This window comes from Grus americana, chromosome 3 (genome assembly GCF_028858705.1).
Source record: "Grus americana isolate bGruAme1 chromosome 3, bGruAme1.mat, whole genome shotgun sequence".
Taxonomy (NCBI): Eukaryota; Metazoa; Chordata; class Aves; order Gruiformes; family Gruidae; genus Grus; species Grus americana.
In genome coordinates, this window is record NC_072854.1 from 22,683,705 (window position 1) to 22,708,049 (window position 24,345).

Sequence of the window (24,345 nt, forward strand, 5' to 3'; positions counted from 1 at the left end):
TCTGAAGTGAGGAAAGATCATTATCCTTGTTTTAAGAATTCAACAGAGGCTCTGTAACTTCCCTCATGTCCCTTAAAAAGCCTTTGGCAAAGCATGAAATTAAACTCATTGTTCAGCAGTCTCACACTACAGCCATAACCACTGACCTGAATGATGGGCACACTGCAGTGTGCTTCAGTCTTTCATAAAAGTTATTCATGATTTCTTCCCCACATCTGGTAACTGTGTGTGACAAAATTCTATGACAGCCAGCCTGGCCAATGTGTTTTCTCCACTAATTGTGCTACAACCTCATATATCCTGTGCTGTCTCAGCCAGCCTTGGCTACCCAGATAATTTGAATCTCTGGAAAATTTGGGTCTGTGTGCATCTGCGGGGGCAGAAGATCTGGCAGAGATCTTTGATCTGACTGTTCCTAGAACTGAGATTAGGAAAATTCAGCTGTGATCCCTCTGTAATATGTCTAACATAGTCCTGGGACCAAACAACTTGTTAGGATCACTGATGTTTGCTACATAGACCTGAACCAATTAGATCTGGGGGTAGATTCACCTCTTGGCTGAACTAGTGAGAGTGTATGGGAAGGTCTTTTCTGGTTTATCCACTTTGCAAGTTATCTTCATACACGCATGTAAGCATGACACATTCAGTCATTCCTGGGAACTCAGTGTGTATTACTAATGTCAAAATCATGCTGAAGTTCCATCACTGCACCATGCAGATACGTGCTTTTGATGTAACAGATCCAATATCAAAGAACACGCCTATAAACTGTGACAGAGTAAAGCATTTAGTCAAAGTGTTTGGATAGCCTCCTATAAAGTATCATACTTAGTAAAAGTAAGCGTCAAGCATGCTTCATGGATAATAAAGACTTTATTGGTTAAGCTATAGCTAATTTTCTCCTGAGATATGTCAACATCATTCCATCTAATTTAATCTGGAATTGCAGTAATACATGATCATGTTGTAGACATCAGCAACTGTGTATCAGTTATTGTGGTGCACTTTTCCTTTCTGAGTGTTATTTCTTAGCATCCCTTCAGTCTGACTTTTATTAATAAAGTAGCATGATTAGTGAAAAAAATTAATCATTTCCCTTTCTCATTGCCTTGTTTGGGAAATGAGTAAGGGGTACAGGAAAGGGGAAAAGTCTTCAAATTATTACATCCTTTCCTCATTTTATACCAGTGTCTATAAGTAATAAGGAAGCATAAAGTTGTGATCACAGTGAAGGATGTGAAGCTAGAATACTTGAGATCACACAGCTCTTTCGTCTTTTCCTTTAGATGTAACAAACAAGAGTTTAAGAGATTCCCTAAAGGAGCAGCCTAGCTTTATTTCCTTCTGAAAAACATGCTTTTGTTGGTGTCTCTTATTCCTTCAGTAAATTTTATTTGCATGAGAAATGGCCTTAACATCAGTGAGACTGATTATGTGGGCAAAAGTGGCACATATAAGCAAAGGTATAGGATGATATCAGCAATTATCTGAAGCCCAGAAGACAATTACAAGGCCATTGCATTAGTCTGCACAAGAGCAAAAATAAATCCTAGGGTTTTTTTATTTTTTATCCTCCTTAGAAAAAATCAGCAATGTTAACTATTTCTCATAATCTTCTGCATCTCTTTTGAAATATTTTCCTTTTGCATGCGTACCCATCAATTTTAACTTTTTCTGGAGACCCTATGCAGGCAGCAATGCATTTGTGGTCCTGTCTATGAAAGATAAGTGACTGTAAGCAAGTTCACTGCTTTCAGTTCTGGTGCACAGATTGGAGAACCTGTAGTGTAAATGAGTGTCTATCCATTCACACTTCTCTGAATTCCTGGTTTTTTCACAAATGTTAAAAAGCATAGCTGGACACAAACAAGCTATAATCACTTTTACTCCCATTTTTGTGTTCTACATCAATTTTGGCAATTGACGGGAAGATGTGCTTTATTAATTAAAGGGTTGTCTCTGTTCTTAGATGCATCCTGATGCAAGTCTGTAGAGAGCTAGAGAATCAGTCTGCATCCTCTGGCAGAGCTCTAATGCCTGGATATTTATTAGGAAGATCAGAACAGATAAAAAAGATGCATAATACTTTGTCTCTAGTACATCCTCTGAATATTTTTACTAACATGGGTGCTCTGTACAGAGCTTGGTTATGTGTGACAAGCACACTAAAAAGACCCAAAATAATTCTTTTCACTTAAAACTTTTCTTGCCTTCCCACTCACTGATATATCTTTTCAGAGCCCTTAATTCTTGTTTGCAACTGAGAATTCTCATAGTTTTTATCCATTTCCTTAATCATCGTCTTCCTGACTAAGCAGTTGTAAAGCGGCTAGTTGTTGTGGAAGGGTTGGACATCGCCATGGCATCGTGGCATGCAATGCCACCAGGAAAAGGCCTGATTATTCTGACGGGCCTTTTCTCTTTTGGTCTCCGACACGCACTCTCTTAATGCAGCCCTCAGAGAGGCTCCTAAAACTGCAGTGACCTCCAGCCAAAACTTAATGGCAGTTGTCAGCTTTAGTTTGCTTGCGTAGCACAAGCAGGAATGTATATACCCGGTCTGTACCCCAGGCGATGGAGGCAGCGTGCCAGTCTTTCTGCTCTTTTGTGGAAATGGAGCAGAAAGGACTTGATGGGGAAACTGCTAACTGATAATTTCCCCAGCATATTTGTTTCAGTAGAAAAGGAGATGTCTCCAGCACTGGGGAGCTCCACGGATAAGGGCTGTCTTTAGGAGAGGAGCTGAGGGTGCTGAGGTCGGTTCAGCTGGCAGACTGTCCCTGAGGCTGCAGTAGCCAGGTCTGGGCAGAAAATCAGGGAACAGCAACCCAGCTTGTGAAGCTACCAGCTGGTACAGGTCTCTTGGTCACATATGAAAAAACCCTCTGCCTATAGCTTCAGGTCTGGCATAAGGAGATGAGCCTTTTATAATCCGTCCTGTGTGGGGGTTCAACTTCTTAAAAATAGTCGCTGCAGCTGCACGCTGTGTGCCTCTGTTCATTTGAAGTAGGAGGGATGCTGAGCAGGTTTAGAGCACAGTGTCTTATTGAAGCAACGTCTCCCCACTGCCTTTAATTTTCCTGGGAATGCCTTTTGCACAGGCCAAGACGGGGTTCTGCATATGGGCCAATATTCATCTGAATCTATAAGCACCATGTGTAAAGCTAGTGTGAAAATGGCACCAAGAATTAACAGCACATTGAATAGAGCTTTCAATTATTCATTGAGATCCTACTTATACTCCTTTCTGGCGTTGCACTTAGAAGTGTAACCATGCGTTTTCTACAGATTTTATGGATTAGAAAATTATAGGATTAGCCAGTCCATAAATTAATCCTGATGTATGTTAAGAAACTCATCTGAAAACCAGATGCTTCCTATATGGGAAATGAATAATTAATTTTGTTTTCCTGGTTAAAAAAAAATCCCTCAGGTGCTTTTCTGTTTTCTGCTGAAGCTGAATTTTTTTAGTCCTCTGACAATGTCTTACACCCTCCAATATGTCTTGTTTCTATGGAGACACCAATGAACTGCTGCTTGCATTCTTCTGCATATCACAATACAAGGTTGCTTCAGAAATTTCCCAGTGCTTCACTCTCTTCTCTTTTAATTAGAAATTAATCGATAGGTTCAGTACTCTTATCTTATAAACTCACATATACATGCACAGACACATATGATCCTTGTGACTGCGAGCCAGCCTATAAACACAATGTATGCTTTCGAAGTTTTATTTTAGAGAACAGCACATTTTATCTTGAGGCTTATAAGACCATAATTCTGAGCTGCATTGGATGGCAGGGTGGGAAGATGGATATCTTGTATGCATTAGATGAGATGGGAGGATTTTATGATACTTCATGCTTTTTAATAATAGGAAGGACATGTGGAGTTCTTACATGCCCGTAAAACAGATTGTTGGGATCTTTGAATTTTATTCTCTTAATATTATCCAAGTTATTGTTTGGCCCCATTGTCTGCCCCCCCCCCCCCCTTTTCTGTGAAATTTCCCCCTTATCCCTCCCACCCGGAATGGTGAATTATTGCATGATGGTTCTGTGGGTCTAATTCTCCAAGCCATTTTCTTCCTCCCCTGTGTGCGGCTTCCTCTTCAGGACAGTGGAAAGTGAACACTTGTGTGGCAGAACACAACGTGTTTGCAAAGAGGATAACTTTTTTTAAAAAATAAAACTGTACTATGAAGTAAAGAGTATTTTTAATTATCAAGAATCAATAAGACTGAAACGATGCCAGACTGGAAGTTGTATGCTACTGTTAGCGAGCCCTTTGAAGTCAATAACAAGCCTTTTCTTCCTGCAAGGTAGTCTGAATTATTTTTCCCCACTTAAATTCAACAGGTAAAATAGCACCAGGTTATGCTGGTGCCCTGAGCTTTTTTGTTATTAGCTCATATTATATTGAAATAAATTTACAGTAACAAAAATAGCATTTGCAGAGGCCTTATAATTGATAAATGTTTACATAAACCACCTGGCGATGGCAACAGACTACATCTAATGCTCTGTTTATCTACTCAGTGTGCTGAGATGTACGCTCAGCGACTTTTTTCTCATTTTTTCTTTGTGGTACGCAGCTTTCTGTCTCCTCCTGCTGTCTCGTACATTGATTGTGTTCTCCTCTAAACAGAGAGTGTATTTTTGTCTTCCATTTTTTGTCAACTTCTTATGGACTTTTGAAGTTGAATTGTAGTTCTTAAATGCTACAGCAACTAGTAATACAATAAAAACAAAGAGTTTTGATGATATGCTGCTGACTGGTATTTCTAGCCAATAAGTTTGTATTGCTTGCTTTGTATGCATTCTTATACATGCATACATACAGATATATGTATATGTTTGCCTTTTTTTACCCTTTTTGCCATCAAACTGAAAAGCAAAAAATACTATTAAGCCTTTTTTTAAATGAGATTTCAGAAAGAATGCTTTGTTTGAACTCTATGAACATTTATTGCACTCTCAATTTATTTTATTCGGTATTTTTGTTAACAGAGAGAAAGCAAGGTTTAACCTCTAAATGGACCAAAGCATTACTGCTTTCTCAAGGATAATAATTGTAGCTATGCAAGCTAGCGCATAATGGTTAAATATATCCTTGCTTTTGACAGAAGCTAGTGGAGTTGGAACAGAGATGAACATAGCTTATTAAATATAGCTCTTATGAAGACTGCTCTATAATTACTGTGATTTTTCTTTGTATCATTATGATCATAGGCTGATGAAAACAATGAATCGTGTGCTTTCAAGAGGCCAAGAACTATTCAGCCATAGAGTAACAGCCCTGTTAGTTTTATTTGAGTAGTCTATGTAAATAATACACTATAAAGGTTGAATAGGTCTTTTCACTAAAGCTCCTTCTTCCACTGATAAGAGTTAAAAACTTAGAGAATGCTCCAAGGAGGACCAAGAACGCTTCATTCCATGAAATCTCATACATATCCATAAGCAAATCTTTTGATACTCTTTTTAACTAAGACTAGTTTTTAATGTATAAAAAGGGATCTGCTGAATTTTTTGCATGTCTGAAAGTGTTTCTGAGATGAAAACCTCAGAATGGAATGACCTGTATACCCAAAATGTTATGAGTAAAAAAATGCCCAGTTGTCATTTGCTATCAGCTCTGACACCACAGATCCAAAATAGATCTGGGGACCTGGATTCAAATATTTTCCATCTTTTCTAACCCATGAGAAATTTCCATGCTTTTCGGCATGGAAAGCAGAACAAATAGCAAGGGTGTGTTCTTGTGGTCTAGATTATTTTCTTTCTGCCCAGGTCTGTGTTGATATGACTGGGAAGGCAGCAGACCCTGACATATAGCTGCTGTACGTCAGGAGTAGTGAACTTGAGCTTTTCAGCAAAGACCTTGGCCAGTGCTAAAGTCCATTGTTTTCAGGAGTGCCCTTGCTTGTGAAGCTTCCCCCCCTGTGTATTTACTGATAATGTTTTAGAGGACAGAATTTTGACACTTAAAAATTTAGCTGCTAGTGTCTACTTAGTTGTGAAGAATAAGAACTTCATTTTCTTCTTTTTAGATTTCATGAGGCTATCTAGGTGCATCAATACCGAGCAGTATTAATTTCACACTTTCAGTATGAAGAAAATGCGCTTGAGAACAGTCAGTTATTTCAAAGACAAAGTTAGGTTTTAAGATTCGTTGATATTCACTGTTGTGCTTGTGGAACTGGAAGGAAGATAGAGGTGGGCATGGCTGAGATCAGGGCTGGGTACACTGCCTTTTCAAGCAACCACTTGACAACTCCTCCCGTGAACCAAGCCAGCTTTGTATTAAAGACATATTAGTTTTGTTGCCTTGGCTACATGTACTGGAAGACTTATCCGAAGCCTCACGTTCTTGATGGTTGTTATATACCTTCTCATTTCTAGCCTAATTTATTCTCAGTTAGTCTGTTTGCAGGTCACCAGTAACTATTAAGTAAAATCAGTCTTTTCCTTCTCTGTGTTTATCTGTTTTTGATGTTTAACAGAGAGACAGTTCTCGTGCTTCCCTTAGTTATGCTGGAAATGTATTTGGAACTGTTTGTGTCTGTTCTACATTCATATATATTCACACTATGTGTGTCTATTTAAATAGATAATATTATCTTCTATTTAATATTTTTTGTTTGTAATCATGTACCCTTCTGCACAGCTTTTAAGCAACTTAATTGTTTTATCAATTGCATGGAGTTAATTCAAATATCTCAAATGTGTAAGAGTAAACTATGGTATGAACTAGTGAGTATGAAGAGGTAAATAGAAAGAACTGAAGTATATTGTTTAAAACCCATTTTGAAACAAATCCAAGCTTTCCTGTAGGTTTGGTTAAAACAAGAACACATACATAAGCAGTCAGCTTTTCTATGCCAAGGTTTCCCAAATGGCTTTCTGGTAGTGCCACAATTAAACATCAGTCAATTCTGCAAATAATAACTTATTGAAACCTATTAAAAGGAATGAATTTGACGAATGGGCTTTTAGGCCCATTTAGGCCCAAGAAAACTTGGCTGATGACACATTCTGGTTGTCCGATATATTACTATAAAGATTGGTCTCTGTTTCAGCCTTATTTAACAGTTTCATTAATAGTATTAAAGAAAGCGAGTGAACAGCATGTTAATGAAGTCAGCAGATGATATAAACAGCAGGAAACAGAAAACAGAAGATACTTAGAGATTAGAAACATGAGCAAGAGGAATTATCAAAGTATCATATTCAGATTGAGAAAAAAAGAGAAGGTAATGCATCTGGGATGAATTAGTTCAAAACTGTATTTTATATGGCTGATACCTATTAAGTATACAGAAATATACACACTAAATTACACTAAAACATTTTTTTTCTGGTTCAGAAAGTTCCAGTTTGTGATCAGTGTAATACCTGAAAGGGTACTGCTGTCTTTGGAAGAATGTATAGATAGATTGTGTAAAAGAGCAGACAAGTAATTGCTGAGTTTTACACAAATAGGTGAATTGTAGGAGCAATTTGCTGTTGTTCAAGCAACAGGAAATAAAAATCAGTGGTTAAGTAGACTGAATTAAGAGGAAAGACTGAAATGTAATGACCAAACAAGGAATGGAGAGGAAGACTACTATAATCCACATGCCTGAAATATCTGTAAGCATTTAGAGAAAGTAGGGCTTATTTAGTATTACCACACATTTGATATCATATCAGGAAAATGTTCTTTATTAGGTGAAAGCAACCTCTTACCATATTATGTCAAGAATTAAAAAATAAATACATAGAGGCTGTAAAGCACAACCTAATGTCGATTAATGGAAACCTAAAATAGACTGTAGGCTGCTGCTCACTAGCGTATGGAAATGCCGAGTCTCTTCAACACCCCTCAGTTTGAATGCGCGTTGCAGAGGCCCTAAATTGTTAGATCTAACCTATTCTTTTTTTTTTTTTCCTTCCCCAACAATATCCAAATTATAGGAGAGGAGACTTCCCAAGTGCTCCATTCAGCAAGCCCAGTCCCACACAAGCTCTAAAATATTTCCCCTTCCCTGGTGTGGTGACATGCACGCTGCAGGCAGACTGACAACTACCTCCTCCAGTTAGAACATATAATCATCAATACCCTTCTGAGCTCATTGAAAATGTGACTAACTCGAGCCTCAGCTCATACCTTGTCAAATCCCACTTGGTGAGTCTTTTTCCTGTTCCAGCTGGAGACGGGCCCACGCTGGAATTTGGGAATCTAGTTTTCACGTTCCAAAACTGAACAAAGAAACTCGGACTCATTTCTAGCCTTAGTCTCCTAAACTGCAGTCATGTCTGTAAGTAAAATGCTGAAGCACTAGTTCTCTGGGAAAAATAAATGAGTGATGATTTTAAGAGGGATGCTGTGGCTACTCAGTGCAGTAGCTTCCAGCTTTTTGGTGCTGTTCCCAGAAATGCTTCAACCATGGTAAGGAGCTCAATTCTCTAATTAAAAAAAAAAATTGTATCAAATATTTTTCAGCTTTACACTCTCAAATTAAAGCTTAAAAACCTCCAAGGAAGGAAAGGAGGCCAGATTGGAGGGGGAGGAGGTGAGAGGAAGGAAGCGGGTGGAGAAAACCACTATATTCCCAAGATGCAAGGAAAGTTGAAAAGTAGAAGAAAAAATATATTAAATCAGTGTAAACTAAGAGGTAAGTTTAAGGCATTTTTTTACATTGAATGTATGTTTTGTTGGGGTATTTTTAGCAGTAAAATTCTGTATACTTTAAAAATATTTAAAATACATTAAAGTGAGGTAATTGCTTTTTTTTCAATTTCTTCTGCTATAAACTTGATCTATACTTTTATTAAGGCCTATCAAAGGATGTGTTGTGCTGGGATTTTGCTACTTTTCTGCTGTTGCTGTTTAAAACTGTCTATTACCTCACCAATGACCTACATGAAGTGAAGCAACATCCCATGGCAGCAGGCAGGGTGTTTTGTTGTGGAGCTCAGCTGCAAAAGTTAATTGTTTATGGACATTTAATGGGCATCGTGCTCCTACTTACCTACCTCACTGTAATTCAGTAGTGTATTGGTGTAGCTTAGGAAAAGAGCCTCTGAAGTAATAGATTTTGGTATAGTTAGGAAAATAGTTGGCCTGTGTTCTTAACTCGAGGTCAGAGCAGTGTCTTACATTGTTTATTAGTGTTGTTGCTGTTATTGCTACTTGGTGTGCTGCCTATACAGAGGTTGTGTAAGTTAAGTTTTGATGAGAGACCACATGCCAGCAGCTGAATAGTAAAGTCTGGTGCACTTAAAAGCTCATTTATTACTGGGATGTTTGTTGCTATACTGCCAGGAGCCTGCCAGAGATGCAACAGAATAAAAATATTGCTGATTAATATGACTGTGCTTGTGTTGTAACACCATGTGATACTAAAGACTTTGTCACAGATGAGTTTAGAAAGGAAGGGAGCAGAAATCTGGAAAAAGTAGAGGCAGGTGTAAGGAGGTTCTGCACAGCTATATCAGCTGGGCAGAGTGGGGAGGCATAAATGGTCTTGCAGCCCTCAGTACTTACCATGTATATAGACCAGGTCGTGTGCAGCATTTTTATCTTTGAAGGTTGGGAACAGGGTAGGACAAGTGTGTAGCAGCTGCTGTAATGGGAGAGACCAGAGGTCTCAGTAGTTGAAGAAGACCACCACAGGCAAGGGGATTTGTAGGGAGGGCTGCCACCGTCCTCTCTGTTCCTTATCCAGCTTCTGCTGTGTCTGGTCCTCTCAGGATGGAGGTCATACTGTGTTTAAAAGCTTCTGATGTCTCAATTGTTCATGAATTTATCCAAGCTTGGTTTTTAACTTGTTTACATTATTGATTTCAAAAACATGTTCTGGAAATGGGTTCTATAAATTAATCACATTGTCTTTGTTTTAAGCCTTCTGTTTGAGGATTTTACGCATTGCCTCAAGTGTTTTTACTGTGAAAAGTGAATAGTACATCTCACAGAGATGCTTATCACTGCCACCTTAAACTGTCTAATTATAGGCTGAAAGGTTGTGGTCTGCTTCGATTCCCCTCTATTCCATATGTCTCGTCATCCTTGTCCCTCTCTGTACATTTTCTAGCTATGCTATATTTCTTCAGTGATTCAGATGAAAATGTTAGCTGTTTGCTGCCTTCTGAAGACACGTATGTCTAATGACTGTCTCCCCTTGCTTGCTCTCACCATTTAGCCTTCCTTAACTTTTCTAAATATTTTTTTCAGAGTTGCACTGAATGCTTAAATATTTCTACAGATAGCAGTTACATAAATATATGCATGGCAGCTGTGCACTTCAAGATGAATATATTATGGATGAAGAGTTTGAATTCCACAGTATTTGTACTATTTTTATTCAGGCACATCCTGAGAATTTAGTATCAAATGGCCTAATTCTGCTCTAACTGACACTAAAGCCAGTGAATTAAACTAGAAACTCCTACCAGACTCCGTAGGATCAGGACTGGTCCTGCCTGCTAGAGAACAGAGCTCGACACCACTTTCAGAAATGTTCTGAATTGTGCATGAAGCTAGATATTAAGAAGAGCTTTCTTTTATCTTTTGTAGGAGAGGAAACTTGGGAGAGCGGTAACCACAATTATTTAGCGGATGCGATTGTAGGATTGAGGAGAGCTAGAAGATGGCGATGGCTGAGCAACAAGAGCTGTGAGGAGTAGGCAGGGAGAGCTGGCTGGCAGCCGAAGAGCGAGGGGAGTGAGAACAGGCAGCAGCTGCAGTTGCGGACCCCCGAGGGCGGCGGGGGTGCCACTACATTAGTCAGCTACTCTGATGTCAGAATTTCTTCAGACATACAAAAAGCCTTGGACACCTATGAAGGTGAACGGGAATTTGGCATCCCAAGGCACCTGTGCAGTTTTCAGCCTTGAGGTGACTCAACAGAAATAAAGGGCGAGGTAGAAATGATGCTTAAGGACAGAGTAGACAGCCAATGACTCTAGCGGTCTTTATTTTGTTCTGTATACATTAATGGAAAGCATTTTCCTTAAACATTTGGAAACCATGACCTATATTTTAAACAGAGTCTTAAATAAATAATTAATATGGCTATTTAATCACAACCCCATCACCAGAAAAAATTATCCAACCAAGGAATTAATCATAATGATATTCTTCCCAGTACCTGGCATGTGTTCTTGTTCTCTCCCTTCTGTGGATGTTTTGAACAGTAAGGGATCCCTTTTAAGTTGATACAGTTTAGTATGGGACTAGAAGAAAAAGATAAATGTTTTAAAAAGGTTCTATATAACAATCTAGAAAATTACCTGTTTGGGGCTTTTTCTTAATGTCAGATGCCTTTGCTCATTGCTAAAGCAACAGAATAGAAGTAGGGGCACAATTCAGGTTGCTAAAAGTTCCATATGTAAAAAAGAGTCATTTACTTGGAAATGAGCAGCAGCCCATACAAGTTGATCTGTTGGTATTAATATATCATTTACCAGGTGTGTAGCATCAGCTTCACTTCACAACAGATGTAAGACATAGAGTGCCATGAAGAAATTCAGGCTGGCATTAATAAAGCTATGCCTGGCAGCACTTCAGGAAGAAAAGCTGCCTCTTATACTGCTTATTTGAGGATTTATCCAAACGTGCAAACAGAGCGAATCTAGCCAACTAAATAGCAAACTGGAGTAACAAACAACAAATGCACTCTTCTATCATGTGTCACTATGAGCCTTGCTATATCCTCTGACTGGCCTCTCTAGACAGGCAATACGTCTCTGACTTACGTGGGGCAAGTCTCAGTAATGCTTCAACACTTCGTTCACTGCAGCGTTCACCCAGCTGCAGCTGGATCAGATTGAATGGAAACAAAATGTTGTCAGCAATTTAAGGACTCTTTTGACATAAGTTTTGCCAACATTTCTGCTGGTAACTGGAAATACTGAAGGCTTTCTCACTGCACGATACCTATCTTTGCCAAATTCTGTCCCTTTCCCTTCTCCCAGGTCGTGCCAGCTTTGCCAAAATTTCTCAGCAGATTACATAAGAAGTGTTTTAAATAATAGCTTTCATGTATCCAAGAGGGGTTAAACATTTCGATATACACTGACTTCTACATTTTGGGAAAATACACTGTTATTGTACGTGTTTCGTACACTCTAACTTACCTATCAATATTAAATGACTAATGAGAAACATCTATCCTGACTTTCATGGCCATTCAAGATGTAAGGAACAGGAGTCTTCCTCACACCTAGTGCTCTTGTGAGCTATAAATGGGCAAGAAAGTGATTGGCACTGTGAGCTGAACTAACAGACATGGAAGGGATAGATCTGAAAGAAGTTCTGCTTCTTAATTCTCTTACGGCGTCTGTGCTCGGATATGGGCAGAAGAAGGAATCTGCTCTTGGTTTGAATCAGTGAAGCAGTCTTGGTTGCCTGGAATAAGGAAGGAGTTGACTTTTGGGATAGTTTCCTTCCCCTTCAGTGTAGCCAAGAATGCTCAGGTAGGCCAGAAGGAACTGCAAACTGCTTCTGCAAATGTAAGCTGTATAGTGAAGCAGGAGAAAAATATTTTGATGGAAAACAGCTTATGCACTATTATTTTAGGCTTCTAAAAATGGAATAATAAAGCAGTACTGAAATACCTTTCTGGACATGCAGTGACCTCTAAACTCTATGTTCAAAACTGGGTTATTTCAAACACTGGCCAATTACCTCACTCCAGAGTGGCATTCAGTAAGAGAAGGATTAGCAAGAAATGAAGGTGGACTGAATCTTCAGTTAATAACCATCTTTAAAAGATAATAGGTAGTGGATATAAGCTTGCTATATTATTACCATCTTTATTTAAAGAAATTGCCTAGACTGGAAGAGTTTTTTTCCATGCCAACATTTGTCCCAGAAAGCTGCCTTGCGAATGCAACAATAGCACTAACTTTGGAATAGAGTGAAGTCTAAGATTATCGGGCAAGAAATACTGTACTCACTTCAAGTGTCAAAGGTGTCTTTGAGCTCCTAGCTGTTCAGCTGTCTTCTGGGAACACAGTCATGATTTGAGCTTTTATGCTGGGACTACATATTCAACAGATGCTTTAAAGTGGAACCATTACACAGAAATAGTCAAGTTTCGAAAGCATCCATGGAGATTTTCCAGTCAAAGCTCACAGTCCTGAGTGGGTTGCCCACGACACTGTCCATGTCAGTCAGGTTTTGTGTATCTCCAAGGATGGGGACTCCACAACCTCTCTGTGCAACATACCCCAGTGTTTGACCAGCCTCACAGTGAAAAAGTTTTTTCTAAATTTTAAGTGGAATTTCCTGGATTTCAGTTTGTGCCCATTGTCTCTTGTCCTGTCCTGTCACACTGACAAGAGTACAACAGAAGGACAGTTATTAATTTGTAAACTGCAGCAAACTGTATTACTTATGAAACAGAGGAACATATAAGAAATAAAATTATCGTTATTGTTGTTACTCTATTCTTTAAATTTGGATCAATAGTCTCTAAAAAAAAGAGCAGACTGGAATTAGTAAAAAGTAGATGTGAGGAAAAATGAGAACTTGATACTTTGCTTACCTCTCTGTGCCTTTGCAAAGAGGGGTCAAATAAATCCTTGATTTTCAAAGTGCTCTCTGAACAAGTTCAATGCATCCAGGTCGCTCAATTGCATTCAATGCCATTCTAAACCAACTTCAAGGACTGTAAATCAGGTACTGTCAAATTTTGGACTGTAGCAGTATTTCTCCTTTGTTTCAGAATAATTTAGGAGCTGGACTCTCCCAGTACCTTTGTTAGAGTAGTAACAATTGCCTGTATCACCAAGCTTTGGTCAGTAATATATCTTGCTGCAAGAGGGTGAAGTGTTCATTCTCTCTTGGAAGTAAGCATGGAAGATGAAGCTACAGGGCAAAAGCTTTCAGGTGTGGCTCATAGCTCAGGAAGTTATTCCCATCATAAGCCAGGCTGCTATTTAGAGCAAAGCATGAAGGCAACCACAGTGGCTTATACACACAATATTAATGCCTATAAATTAATGAAGATTTTGATTGTCCTCTGGTGCCCATTCATAGTACATGTTTTACTGGGGAAATCTATTGAGAATCACATTTATTATTTTTGACAATAACCTCTTTCTCCACCATCTATTATGGAAAACAGCCAACAGTTTTTGTTACTGTAATTCACAAGCTTAGGTCATTCTACAGGGCTATATATAGCGCAAAGGATAAATATCCAGCATGGTTTGTTTCATTGCTGTGAGCATTTTAGGAGCTGCAAGTGTTTTCCTCAGAGCAGTGCTGAATAATACTTCACATATGTGGATGACTCGCAGCCACTATATCATAATCTGGTGATCTGTGAGTATAAAAGTGCATATATTAGTGGGTTTGATTGCTGTCTATAAGAAACTCCTTTATTTAAAGGATTAATAATTTCTAATTATTTGAAAAAGAATTTAAGATAATCCCATGCTCACACAGTGGGGTGAAGACAGAGAATAGCTAATATTTATTCCAGGTAACTTTCAGAGTTTTGCATAAGGTGGCAGAGGTGATAGCTATGTTCCGCTGACTCCCTTTACTGTCTGTGAGAGAAGTTTACCTCTATCTCTCCCCAGTGGCTGTAGAGGGAGGGCAGACCTGAGAAGGATTTGGGGTGTTGCTTGATGAAAAGCTCAACATCACCTGGCAATGTGCGCTTGCAGCCCAGAAAGCCAACCGTGTCCTGCTCTGCTTCAAAAGAAGTGTGACCAGCAGGTCAAGGGAAGCCCCCTCTACTCCCCCTCTACTCTGCTCTCATGAGACCCCACCTGGAGTACTGTGTCCAGCTCTGGGGGCCCCAACATAAGAAAGACATGGAGCTGTTGGAGCAAGTCCAGAGGAGGGCTATGAAGGTGATCAGAGGGCTGGAGCACCTCTCCTATGAGGACAGGCTGAGAGACTTGGGATTGTTCAGCCTGGAGAAGAGAAGGCTCCAGGGAGACCTAATTGCAGCCTTCCAGTACCTAAAGGGGCCTACAGGAAAGCTGGAGAGGGACTGTTTATCAGGGAGCGTAGTGATAAGACAAGGGGTAATGGCTTTAAACTGAAAGAGGGTAGATTTAGATTAGATATAAGGAAGAAATTCTTTACTGTGAGGGTGGTGAGGCACTGGAACAGGTTGCCCAGAGAAGCTGTGGATGCCCCCTCCCTGGAAGTGTTCAAGGTCAGGCTGGATGGGGCTTTGGGCAACCTGGTCTAGTGGAGGGTGTCCCTGGCCACGGCAGGGGGTTGGAACTAGATGATCTTTAAGGTATCTTCCAATCCAAATCACTCTATGATTCTGTGATTCTATGATTTTCAGTTTCCATCTTATGGAAATGCTCAAGATTATGCGGAAAGAATTGAAATTCTGTAAGAAAATAATATTCTTGATAACAGCATTAACAGAAATACTCCTGTCACTCTACAAAACTTTCTGGACAGAGAAGTGAGGATGAGTTGTGCAATTTTAACTACAAAAAAATCTGTTCATATGGTTGTAATTCCCCTGAATGTTAACAGTGTCTTGATCTCAGGTGTAAGTAAAGTTAGTGTTCTGCTCTGTTTGACAGCAATTTAGAGTGGCAAAGATATATAAGGCTATTATTAGGCAGAAATCTCTGGAAACTAAAATGGTTTAAGGTTTTAAGATTTATCTGTTGTTGCAATACCACTACCACCACAAATGACAAACTTTATTTTTCTCTAATAAGTGTTAATGCTTTATAAAACAAGTATGGGAAGATGAGACACTCTCTTCAAGTATTGTTTTTGCTTGATTTTTAGGGACGTGAGTCTTTTTTGATCTTGAATTTATCTCTTTCACTACACTGCACAAGTTATGCTTCATAATTGTGTTCATCCTGTTTTCCTGAACATAATTTTTCTGTCACTGTGCTACTGCCAGTGAGTATAATAGAAGTCCTTTTCACGTATGTCTTTGTTGGGCTGATAAATTATTTGGATAATATCAATGAGATCACAAGGAATTTTTTTTTATATTTTTGTGTATTTATCTTTGCAGGTGTACATGTATTAATGTCAGATGTATTCTGACTCATTCACATCCATTCTGAAAAGCTTGTTTCCTGATTCAAATCTATATTGATATATATCAATGCTGCAAAATGGCAGCAAAATGTATTTTGAGCTGTTTTTCAAAGCCAAGCATCTAAAATGATTGAATTAGATCAAATTATCAGCAATGAATTCAATGAACATATCTATGAATTCAGCAATGATTTCTATGAATATATCGCAGCCCTGAGGAGAAGGACTTGGGGGTATTGATTGATGAGAAGCTCAACATGAGCCGGCAGTGTGCGCTTGCAGCCCAGAAAGCCAACCGTGTCCTGGGCTGCATCAAAAGAGGTGTGACCAGCAGGTCGAGGGAGGTGATCCTGCCCCTCTACTCTGCTCTCATGAGACCCCACCTGGAGTACTGCGTCCAGCTCTGGGGGCCCCAGGACAGGAGAGACATGGAGCTGTTGGAACGAGTCCAGAGGAGGGCCATGAAGCTGATCAGAGGGCTGGAGCACCTCTCCTATGAGGACAGGCTGAGAGAGTTGGGGTTGTTCAGCCTGGGGAAAAGAAGGCCCCGGGGAGATCTAATTGCAGCCTTCCAGTACCTGAAGGGGCCTACAGGAAAGCTGGAGAGGGACTGTTTATCAGGGAGTGTAGTGACAGGACAAGGGGTAATGGGTTCAAGCTGAAGGAGGGTCGATTTAGATTAGATGTTAGAAAGAAAATTTTACTGTGAGGGTGGTGAGGCACTGGAACAGGTTGCCCAGAGAGGTTGTGGATGCCCCCTCCCTGGAAGTGTTTAAGGCCAGGCTGGATGGGGCTTTGGGCAATGTGGTCTAGTGGAGGGTGTCCCTGGCCACGGCAGGGGGGTTGGGACTAGATGATCTTTGAGGTCCCTTCCAACCCAAACCATTCTATGATTCTATGATCTATAAAAATATAACTTTGAATTGCATGTTTTTGTATGGGAACACATTTTTGTGAGTCTGTCAGTCATATGGACTTGCCAAGCAACAGTTTATGATGGCTGCATCCTATCAGATACTGCATACTCATATGGAAGCACTGACTCCAACTATGAATGCAATTAAATACAGAAGGCCTGTAAGTTAAATGTTCTTTTTTCAAAATAACCCATGCTGCAGAACCAAGGGCATGATGGCAAGAACTGACATATCATACTAAGGCTCACTTCTATAGCCTATAACCTCTCTGGTTCTCATTCTGGGGTTACTTGCATCTTTCTGAAACTCTTGGGTAAATAGGTGGGTTAAGAGGATAAACTGAAAAATAAGAGCATATTCCTTTCCTGATTCTCTGAGGAGTATCTTTACGTGATTTTTTAGTTATGCTTGTCACAAGTAAACAAGTCATCTTACTTTGTTATACATTACGTTTTAAGTCTGTAATAGTAAAAAACATTTTTCTTTATTTTCCCCTCATTAATATCTTTCATTTTTTTCCTAAACTGCAAAGCTAATTTTCTCTCAGGTGAACATTTCCCACTTTTTCCTTTATAGGTGGACTTTTGATAGATAAAAATGTCTGTGGAAACAAAGGAAGGGCTTATTCTAGCCATAAAAGAATAAGAATTATCTGTGAGAGTGGGAAGCTTGAACATGTTATCTTTTTTTTTTCCAATGCTTTTTAGCATATTTTGCTAAAAAGTAGATGCTTCAAATGTTAGAGCCCAAAACCAGTCAAGTGACAGAAACGTGAAAGAACAGTAAAAGCTGTCAAAGCTAGCAAAACTGTATGAAGTACACTTTTAAGCATAAGATGAAGAGTTCATTCTTTTCATGCTTTCTCAACAGTTTAGACATGTCCTTGCTGGTCTACTCTTGAGAATTTTTACTTTATATTGGTACAAAAATGGCAATAGGAAACCACTGGAACATAATGGTTAGTAAACAACTTTTAATCCTGACATTCATCATCTTTCCTTCCAATCTTATCAGCATTTGACTAGAGCAATTGGCATAACCAGGGTATAGCTTTAAAGTAACATCAGTGTAAAATATTCTTTAAAACAACTCCAAATAAAGAAGAGGTCTATGGTAGACATAAAACAAGTATATCCAAGAGAGATTGCAAGCATGTAGTAGAGGGCTGATTAATAGGATTGGCAGATAAAATAAGCACTTAGGTTCAATGCTTCCAGATTTCTTGTAAAAATATAGACATATGGAAAGTAGGCAAAAGAATTCAGAATAAGGTTTTAAATAAAACCAAACCAAAGATATATTACTGCATATGCTGTATAAGCATAGATGCTACTGGGAAGACAACTGCTTCAGCATCATCGGTTCAGTCAGTCAATGGATATTCTAGACAGTAAATCAGTGGAGTCTGTTATTATTGAGAGCTCATTATGAAACAATTTCAGAGGTTAGATGTAAAGACTTGTCATATGTGTTTAAGTGAAGAATAGCTATTAACTTTTCAATATTCATCAAAAGCACAAAGGCTATGTTTAGGTTTTCTAATGTTTATGAATAAATGGCATTTTTATTAGATATCATTCCTAAACAACGGTGTAACAATTCAAGCAATAATTAAAAATGTTTATGACACTTCCTGAATCCTGAACTGACCCTGCAGGATTGCATATATTTGCTCTGAAAGAATGATAGACTCATCAGTCTCAAAGGAAAGTTTATGCTGAGAATATGAAGGTATGAGCTGCCCAGCATTGAAGCTTCAGAGATCAGGGGGACTTGATTTCAAAGGAGATATAGACCAGCTGTGAATCTCATCACTCACAGCTCAGAGAACACTTAAACCATCTAATCTGTCTCACTGCACTGCAGGAATTATCACCCTGGTATGTTTTCGTAATTCTTTGTATAGTTTACACAAAGGCATTTAAAGACTTCTATAATGTTATATAGAGATTTTTCTAAAGTCCATTAAATTTCACTGTTAGGTATGGCTTCCTAATAATCTTAAATTAATCTTAGCTCAGCTTCTACAAAAAGGGGCAAACAAACAGAAAAAAAGCAAATAAAAAATATCAGTAGACAAGTGACCTCGTATCTCCAATTAAAAAAAATGGAGGCATAACTTCATTGTTACACCTCCATATACATTATTTTTCTTAGAAGCACTGGCAGAAAGTTGACAGATTGATTAACTTTTATTCACAACAATGGTCCAGAAAAGGATGCCTTTCTTGACTAAAATTTTGGGAAATATGTACCTGTATCTTTCAGTGTAGCAGAATGTCACCGTGCTCACTTCCATGGGTTGGTGCTCTTGTGTTCTCATGCATCCAGTGTGGGGTCTGTGCTACTAATAGTCTTACATTTGCCTTACGGTTTACGGTTACCAAAACTGTAATTTTTTCTTATTAATGGCAATATGCACTTTCCAGCTCTCTAAACTTTCTTATATTCTATGTCAGGTTTCCTTACAATAACCAATTATCTTTGACGTGTAGTCTTATCAAGCGCTTCTTGAAAAATGCATACTGGCCACGTCACACTCTTATCTATCATAGCAGCCTTCTCTTCAAAGAGTTCTATCAACTTAGTTATGCAAGACATTCCTATTATACATTCATATTGGCTGACTCTAATGGAATTAAGCTTTGCTTAGTGTTCCCTTGCCAGTTGCAACAAAATTGTTTTCAATATGTATTAAAAAATGTTAAGCCAGCTGGTGATTATATATTTTACCTTACCTCAAGAATTACAGCAATAGTGGGTAGTGGTCTCAACTTCTTAGTTCTTCAGGAGCTGGTTCTGCCATCACAGTCTGTGAAAGCTCAGTAAATGCTTTGCTAATTGGAAAGAATTAGTAAGCAAATCACACTCATGTGCTTAAATGACAGAAACACAGAAGGAAAACAGCAAATTTCAGAGAATGAAAAAGACGACTCTAAAATTCAGAAGAAATTGCCAGTGTTAATAATCAGAAAAACTACAAGAATGCTGAAGAAAATTAACTTTACGATGCTGTAAATATCACACCTTCAAAAACAAGGTCCTGGAGGCTTAGCGAACTTAAAAAAAAATACTGCCTTTTTTTTTTTTTTCCCCCTCCCAAGTGGGAGGATTATGTTTGTTATATTCAACAGTTTTGTGCCATAGGCATAATTGCATTTTAATACTTCAGTTGCATTTATTAGTAGATTATCAACTTAAGTACTTGTTTTGGAATGAAATGTGATGTATAGATATAAAGTCAGATATATTAACTGTTTATTAATGGTGTATCATCAACGCTGTTACCATACTAACAAATATATAATAGTAAATTATAGAGTATAAGAAAAAATAATACAAAATGGGAAGTGAAAAGAGACTTAAAGACGCAATAAAGATAGGAATAGTCTTTCATATCTATGTGAAGGCAGTTTAGGACCAATACAGGCATTGTATGGCAGAGCGAAAAGGAGTAAATGGTAGAGATATCTTGTACAGCTTGGAAATGGAACCGTACTTTTACATTTATGTTCATCTTGGAGGGAAGAAAACAGTCACAAAACCCCCCATATTTTGTTAGGAGATAAAATAGAATATTACGCTAAAGATCGTCTCCCAAACAGTCTGAGCAATCTGAAAAAAAGCATGTTTGTAGAGATGGATTTTTTTTTTTTTAAATATTGAAGAAATGTTTTGGTTCCCAATGGCAACTGGAGCTATCATGATATGTGGAATATAATCTCAAAGAAACGTAAGCAAGACTTTAGAAGGCTGTAAATCACCCACACTATGAGGCACTGGGAAATAATCCATTGATTATGTTGTGGGAGTACAGTTAGATACTAGAAACTTAATTAATATTTTGGTGAAAAGTGGATATTGTTGTCTTGCAGAACTTTCTCAGTAGACAAATAACCAGTTTGTCTCCTAAACTGAGAACAAAATCATTATCAGTAAGTTGAGTGCTGTAACTTTAGCAAATTATAGATCTTTTTTCCCTTCCCACTTAAATCAATGGGAATTCTGATCTGCTGAAGTACAGTTAGTGTTGTGCACAGAAACAAGTTATACTTAGATTACGTAGGAAGCACAATTAAGCCAAACTGAAATTAGCCACATATCCCATTTACTTGTTACTTTAGAACTGTAGACTTATTCTGACATTATTTAAAACATAGTCATAGTATTTCAAACTGAAGGACTCACTAAAATAATGGAAAATGACTATTAGCTCTTTTATTGGTGAAAGAGAGCATGTGTCGCTCTCTTTTCCCAGGTAACAAGCGATGAGAGGAAATGGCCTCAAGTTGCGCCAGGGGAGGTTTAGATTGGATATTTGGAAAAATTTCTTCACTGAGAGGGTTATCAATCATTGGAACAGGCTGCCCAGAGAAGTGGTTGAGTCACCATCCCTGGAGGTATTTAAACGACGTGCAGATGTGGTGCTTAGGGGCATGGTTCAGTGGTTGGACTTGGCAGTGTTAGGTTAATGGTTGGACTTAATGATCTTAAAGGTCTTTCCAACCAAAACAATTCTATGATTCTATATATCAGTCAGTTTAGGAGATAAATAATTTCAGTAGAAATCTCATCAGTTGCTAAGAAGTGGCATGTCACCTGAAGATTTTTTTTCTCAGATGATTACTTTTCTTGCATTGAATTGACCTCTTATTGTCTTTGAAAGAGGCTGGAGAGAAAAAGGTGAAAGGAAAGATAAAAAAAAAAAATCTTACTTTGCTACATATTCAACAAATTTGAGCATATACAAGCATGAATTCTGACTGAGTCTGCCATATGCTTTCAGATCGATGTCATGTATCACCCACAACTGGATGGATCCACTTTTTCTAAAATGTATTGAGAAACAGCTTCAGAGCTGCCTCAGTCTTTAGAGATGTCTTTTGTTTTTTTCTTTCCTGTTAAAGATACATGCTATGTAGGCACCCAAACCATTATGTTGGTAATGACATAAAAGCAATTCATTAAGTCCAGATAATGTGAGGAAAATTGAAGCAGCTTTCTTCCTTTTATTCCTTACAAGTTTGGCTTACATAAAATATATATATTCATGCATTGTCAAAATACTTTTCAGTGAAATATTTCATTTACTGTAAAAATCCACCTTTTGCTTGTATTTACCACCTGTAAAAAGAACGGAGAATATCAGTTAATAATAATAATACCATCAGATCTTACAGTGGCAGGCAAAAAAATGATATGCAGTCTCAGGAGTCATCTGCTGTGTAAATCAATGTAGTGCCCCTGAAGGAAGCCAGACTGACGGGGCTTTTTACTCAAGTCTTCCATTCAGGCTTTATACAGCACAGGGAGCACCTTTGCAACTACCCTTCCTTCGTCCTGCACTGCAGCAATGAAAGGCAAATCCTTGTGTCCATGTTGTCTTTCACCTCCTCCATGGATTTTTTTTCCAGGGGTATTATTAGAGTCCATTTGTCAAATTATAGCTCTTTGAAACAGGAGGGAATCTAACCCATTCTTTTTCTTGTGAAAGCTTATTCCTTGCTGCTGTTTTTCCAGTGTTTTGTTTTATTACAGTTAAGGTGTCACGCAGCAGGAACTTTCATCATTCTGAATACAGAAAGGACTCTAAACATGAGCAGGTTTGACCAGCTACTAAAGGAAATTCATACTTCACATATTTGCTTTGTCTGGGTATGGATTTTCCAACGCCTGACAATTTTCAGAAGGGGAGATTCTGGTTTGGATCTATGTGCATACCATGCATTCAGGAAACCCAGACTCTGGATTCACAATAAATTTATTGGGGAAACTTTAGCAATGTGTTTTTAAATGTTCTGTTCCTAATAACTTTATAGAGCTCCCTTCTGCATTGTTATTATTATTACATACACGCCTATGCAGACAGAATGATTTTGCCTACCAACTGAGTTAATTTTGGAAACAGAATGGGCCTCCAGCACCTAGCTGGATAGGAACAATAATTATACTGCTTTAATGCCATGAAAAGCATTTATTTCTAGGGCCAAATAAATCATCAGTATAAAGTATCTAAAAACTGGAGTGGTGATATAGCCTTCTGCCATATTTTCAATCAGAAAATTTGGTTCTTACAGAAGCCTTTGTTTACATTGTCACAGTTTATTTGGATATTAAATTTCAAAACATTGTTGTAAATTCTTGTAATTTCAAAACATTGTAAGTAAAAAGCAAAAAATATTGTCATGGTTTCTATTATTAGAGTTTATTTATTTACCACAGTTTCATCATTTATTTTTTGAGAGGAAGGCAGAAGTTCACCAAATTCATCAAGAACATTGTAAAAGGAAAGGGTACAAGACAGTGAAAACATTTGTATAGGTACTTTCATTTACTGCTGACTTTTTCTGGGTAGCTAGCAATTCCTGTAGCTGCTGACAAACCAGAAGAGTCCCTTTAACTCTGCCAATAAATATTCTTTAGACCTAGTGTTAGGAAAAAAATTCTTTAGTATTTAAATAGCTCCATAGCTATTAAGATAGGAGAAGCCTTTCAGCTAAAATCTTAATCTTGACAGTGGTTCAGGCTGTTTCGAGTTTTTTTCATGACAGGCATGTATAACCAGGTTAAAGCGCAGCCTGCACACTCCTTGTTCAGTCAGAATACTCCCTTTGCTCCCTTATTTGACTTTTATAACAAGTGCACAATAAAAGAAGCTCTTCTCACAGATTGTGCTGTTTAGCTATAACCGTTGTTTAGTTGTATCAGCTCTTCTTACAGGGCTCTTTGGTCTCTTTCTACCTCTTTTTCCAGGAGTGGCAATTACTTCTTTTTCATCCTGTTCCAGCTGTGGCTTCCACCAAGTTCATCAAGAACATTGTAAAAGTCTGTATCATTAACATGAATAGCGAGAAAAGTTCAGAAGTTTCATTGAATAGATATTAACTCTGTGGGGAAAAACAGAAAGTGAAAACTAATAAATTGAAGATCTAATCAATTATTTTGAGTTTTGCCTGTGTGGAGACTGAAGAATCTCCACATGTATTTAATGTAACTTTTTTGGTGACTGACAGTGCCATTGTATGGATGGCATCATTACAAACAGGAAAGGAAACTCCAGCTTTGGAAATTATTAACTGTAGTCTGCTGCAGTAATGATGAGGAACATATCATCGCATTAGAAACTAAGAAGTTTTCCTTTTTAGGATTATGTTGATAATTTTAGAAGTAAGGAAAAGGTAAAATTAGCTGCAAATGCTGTTAGATCAATTTTCACACCTCTCCATTAATTTTAATGGAATTTAATTTACTTGCTATCACCTTCAGTGCCAGAGTGGATGTTCAAAACCAGGCACCATTAGAAATACATTTTTGGCATAATGCATTAAATTATGAAAACATAATGGCAGCAAATGGCAAGATAAGTGTGATTTATGATAAGCTACACAGAATATTT

At 38.2% G+C, this 24,345-nt stretch overlaps 1 protein-coding gene across 19 annotated transcripts in view; it reads left to right on the plus strand.

Moving 5' to 3' along the window:
- Window positions 1-24,345, plus strand: part of DLGAP2 (DLG associated protein 2) — a 463,944-nt gene that overhangs the window by 149,011 nt on the left and 290,588 nt on the right. For 2 of the 19 annotated variants that reach the window (XM_054818856.1, XM_054818863.1), the window contains exon 1: window positions 8,544-8,662. The exons of 16 other annotated variants lie outside the window; for them this stretch is intronic. In XM_054818856.1, the coding sequence (XP_054674831.1) occupies window positions 8,605-8,662 (58 nt within the window). In that variant the 5' untranslated portion in view covers window positions 8,544-8,604. Of the gene's footprint in view, window positions 1-8,543; window positions 8,663-24,345 lie in introns of those variants that run through there. One more of the 19 variants, XM_054818867.1, reaches the window with a different exon arrangement.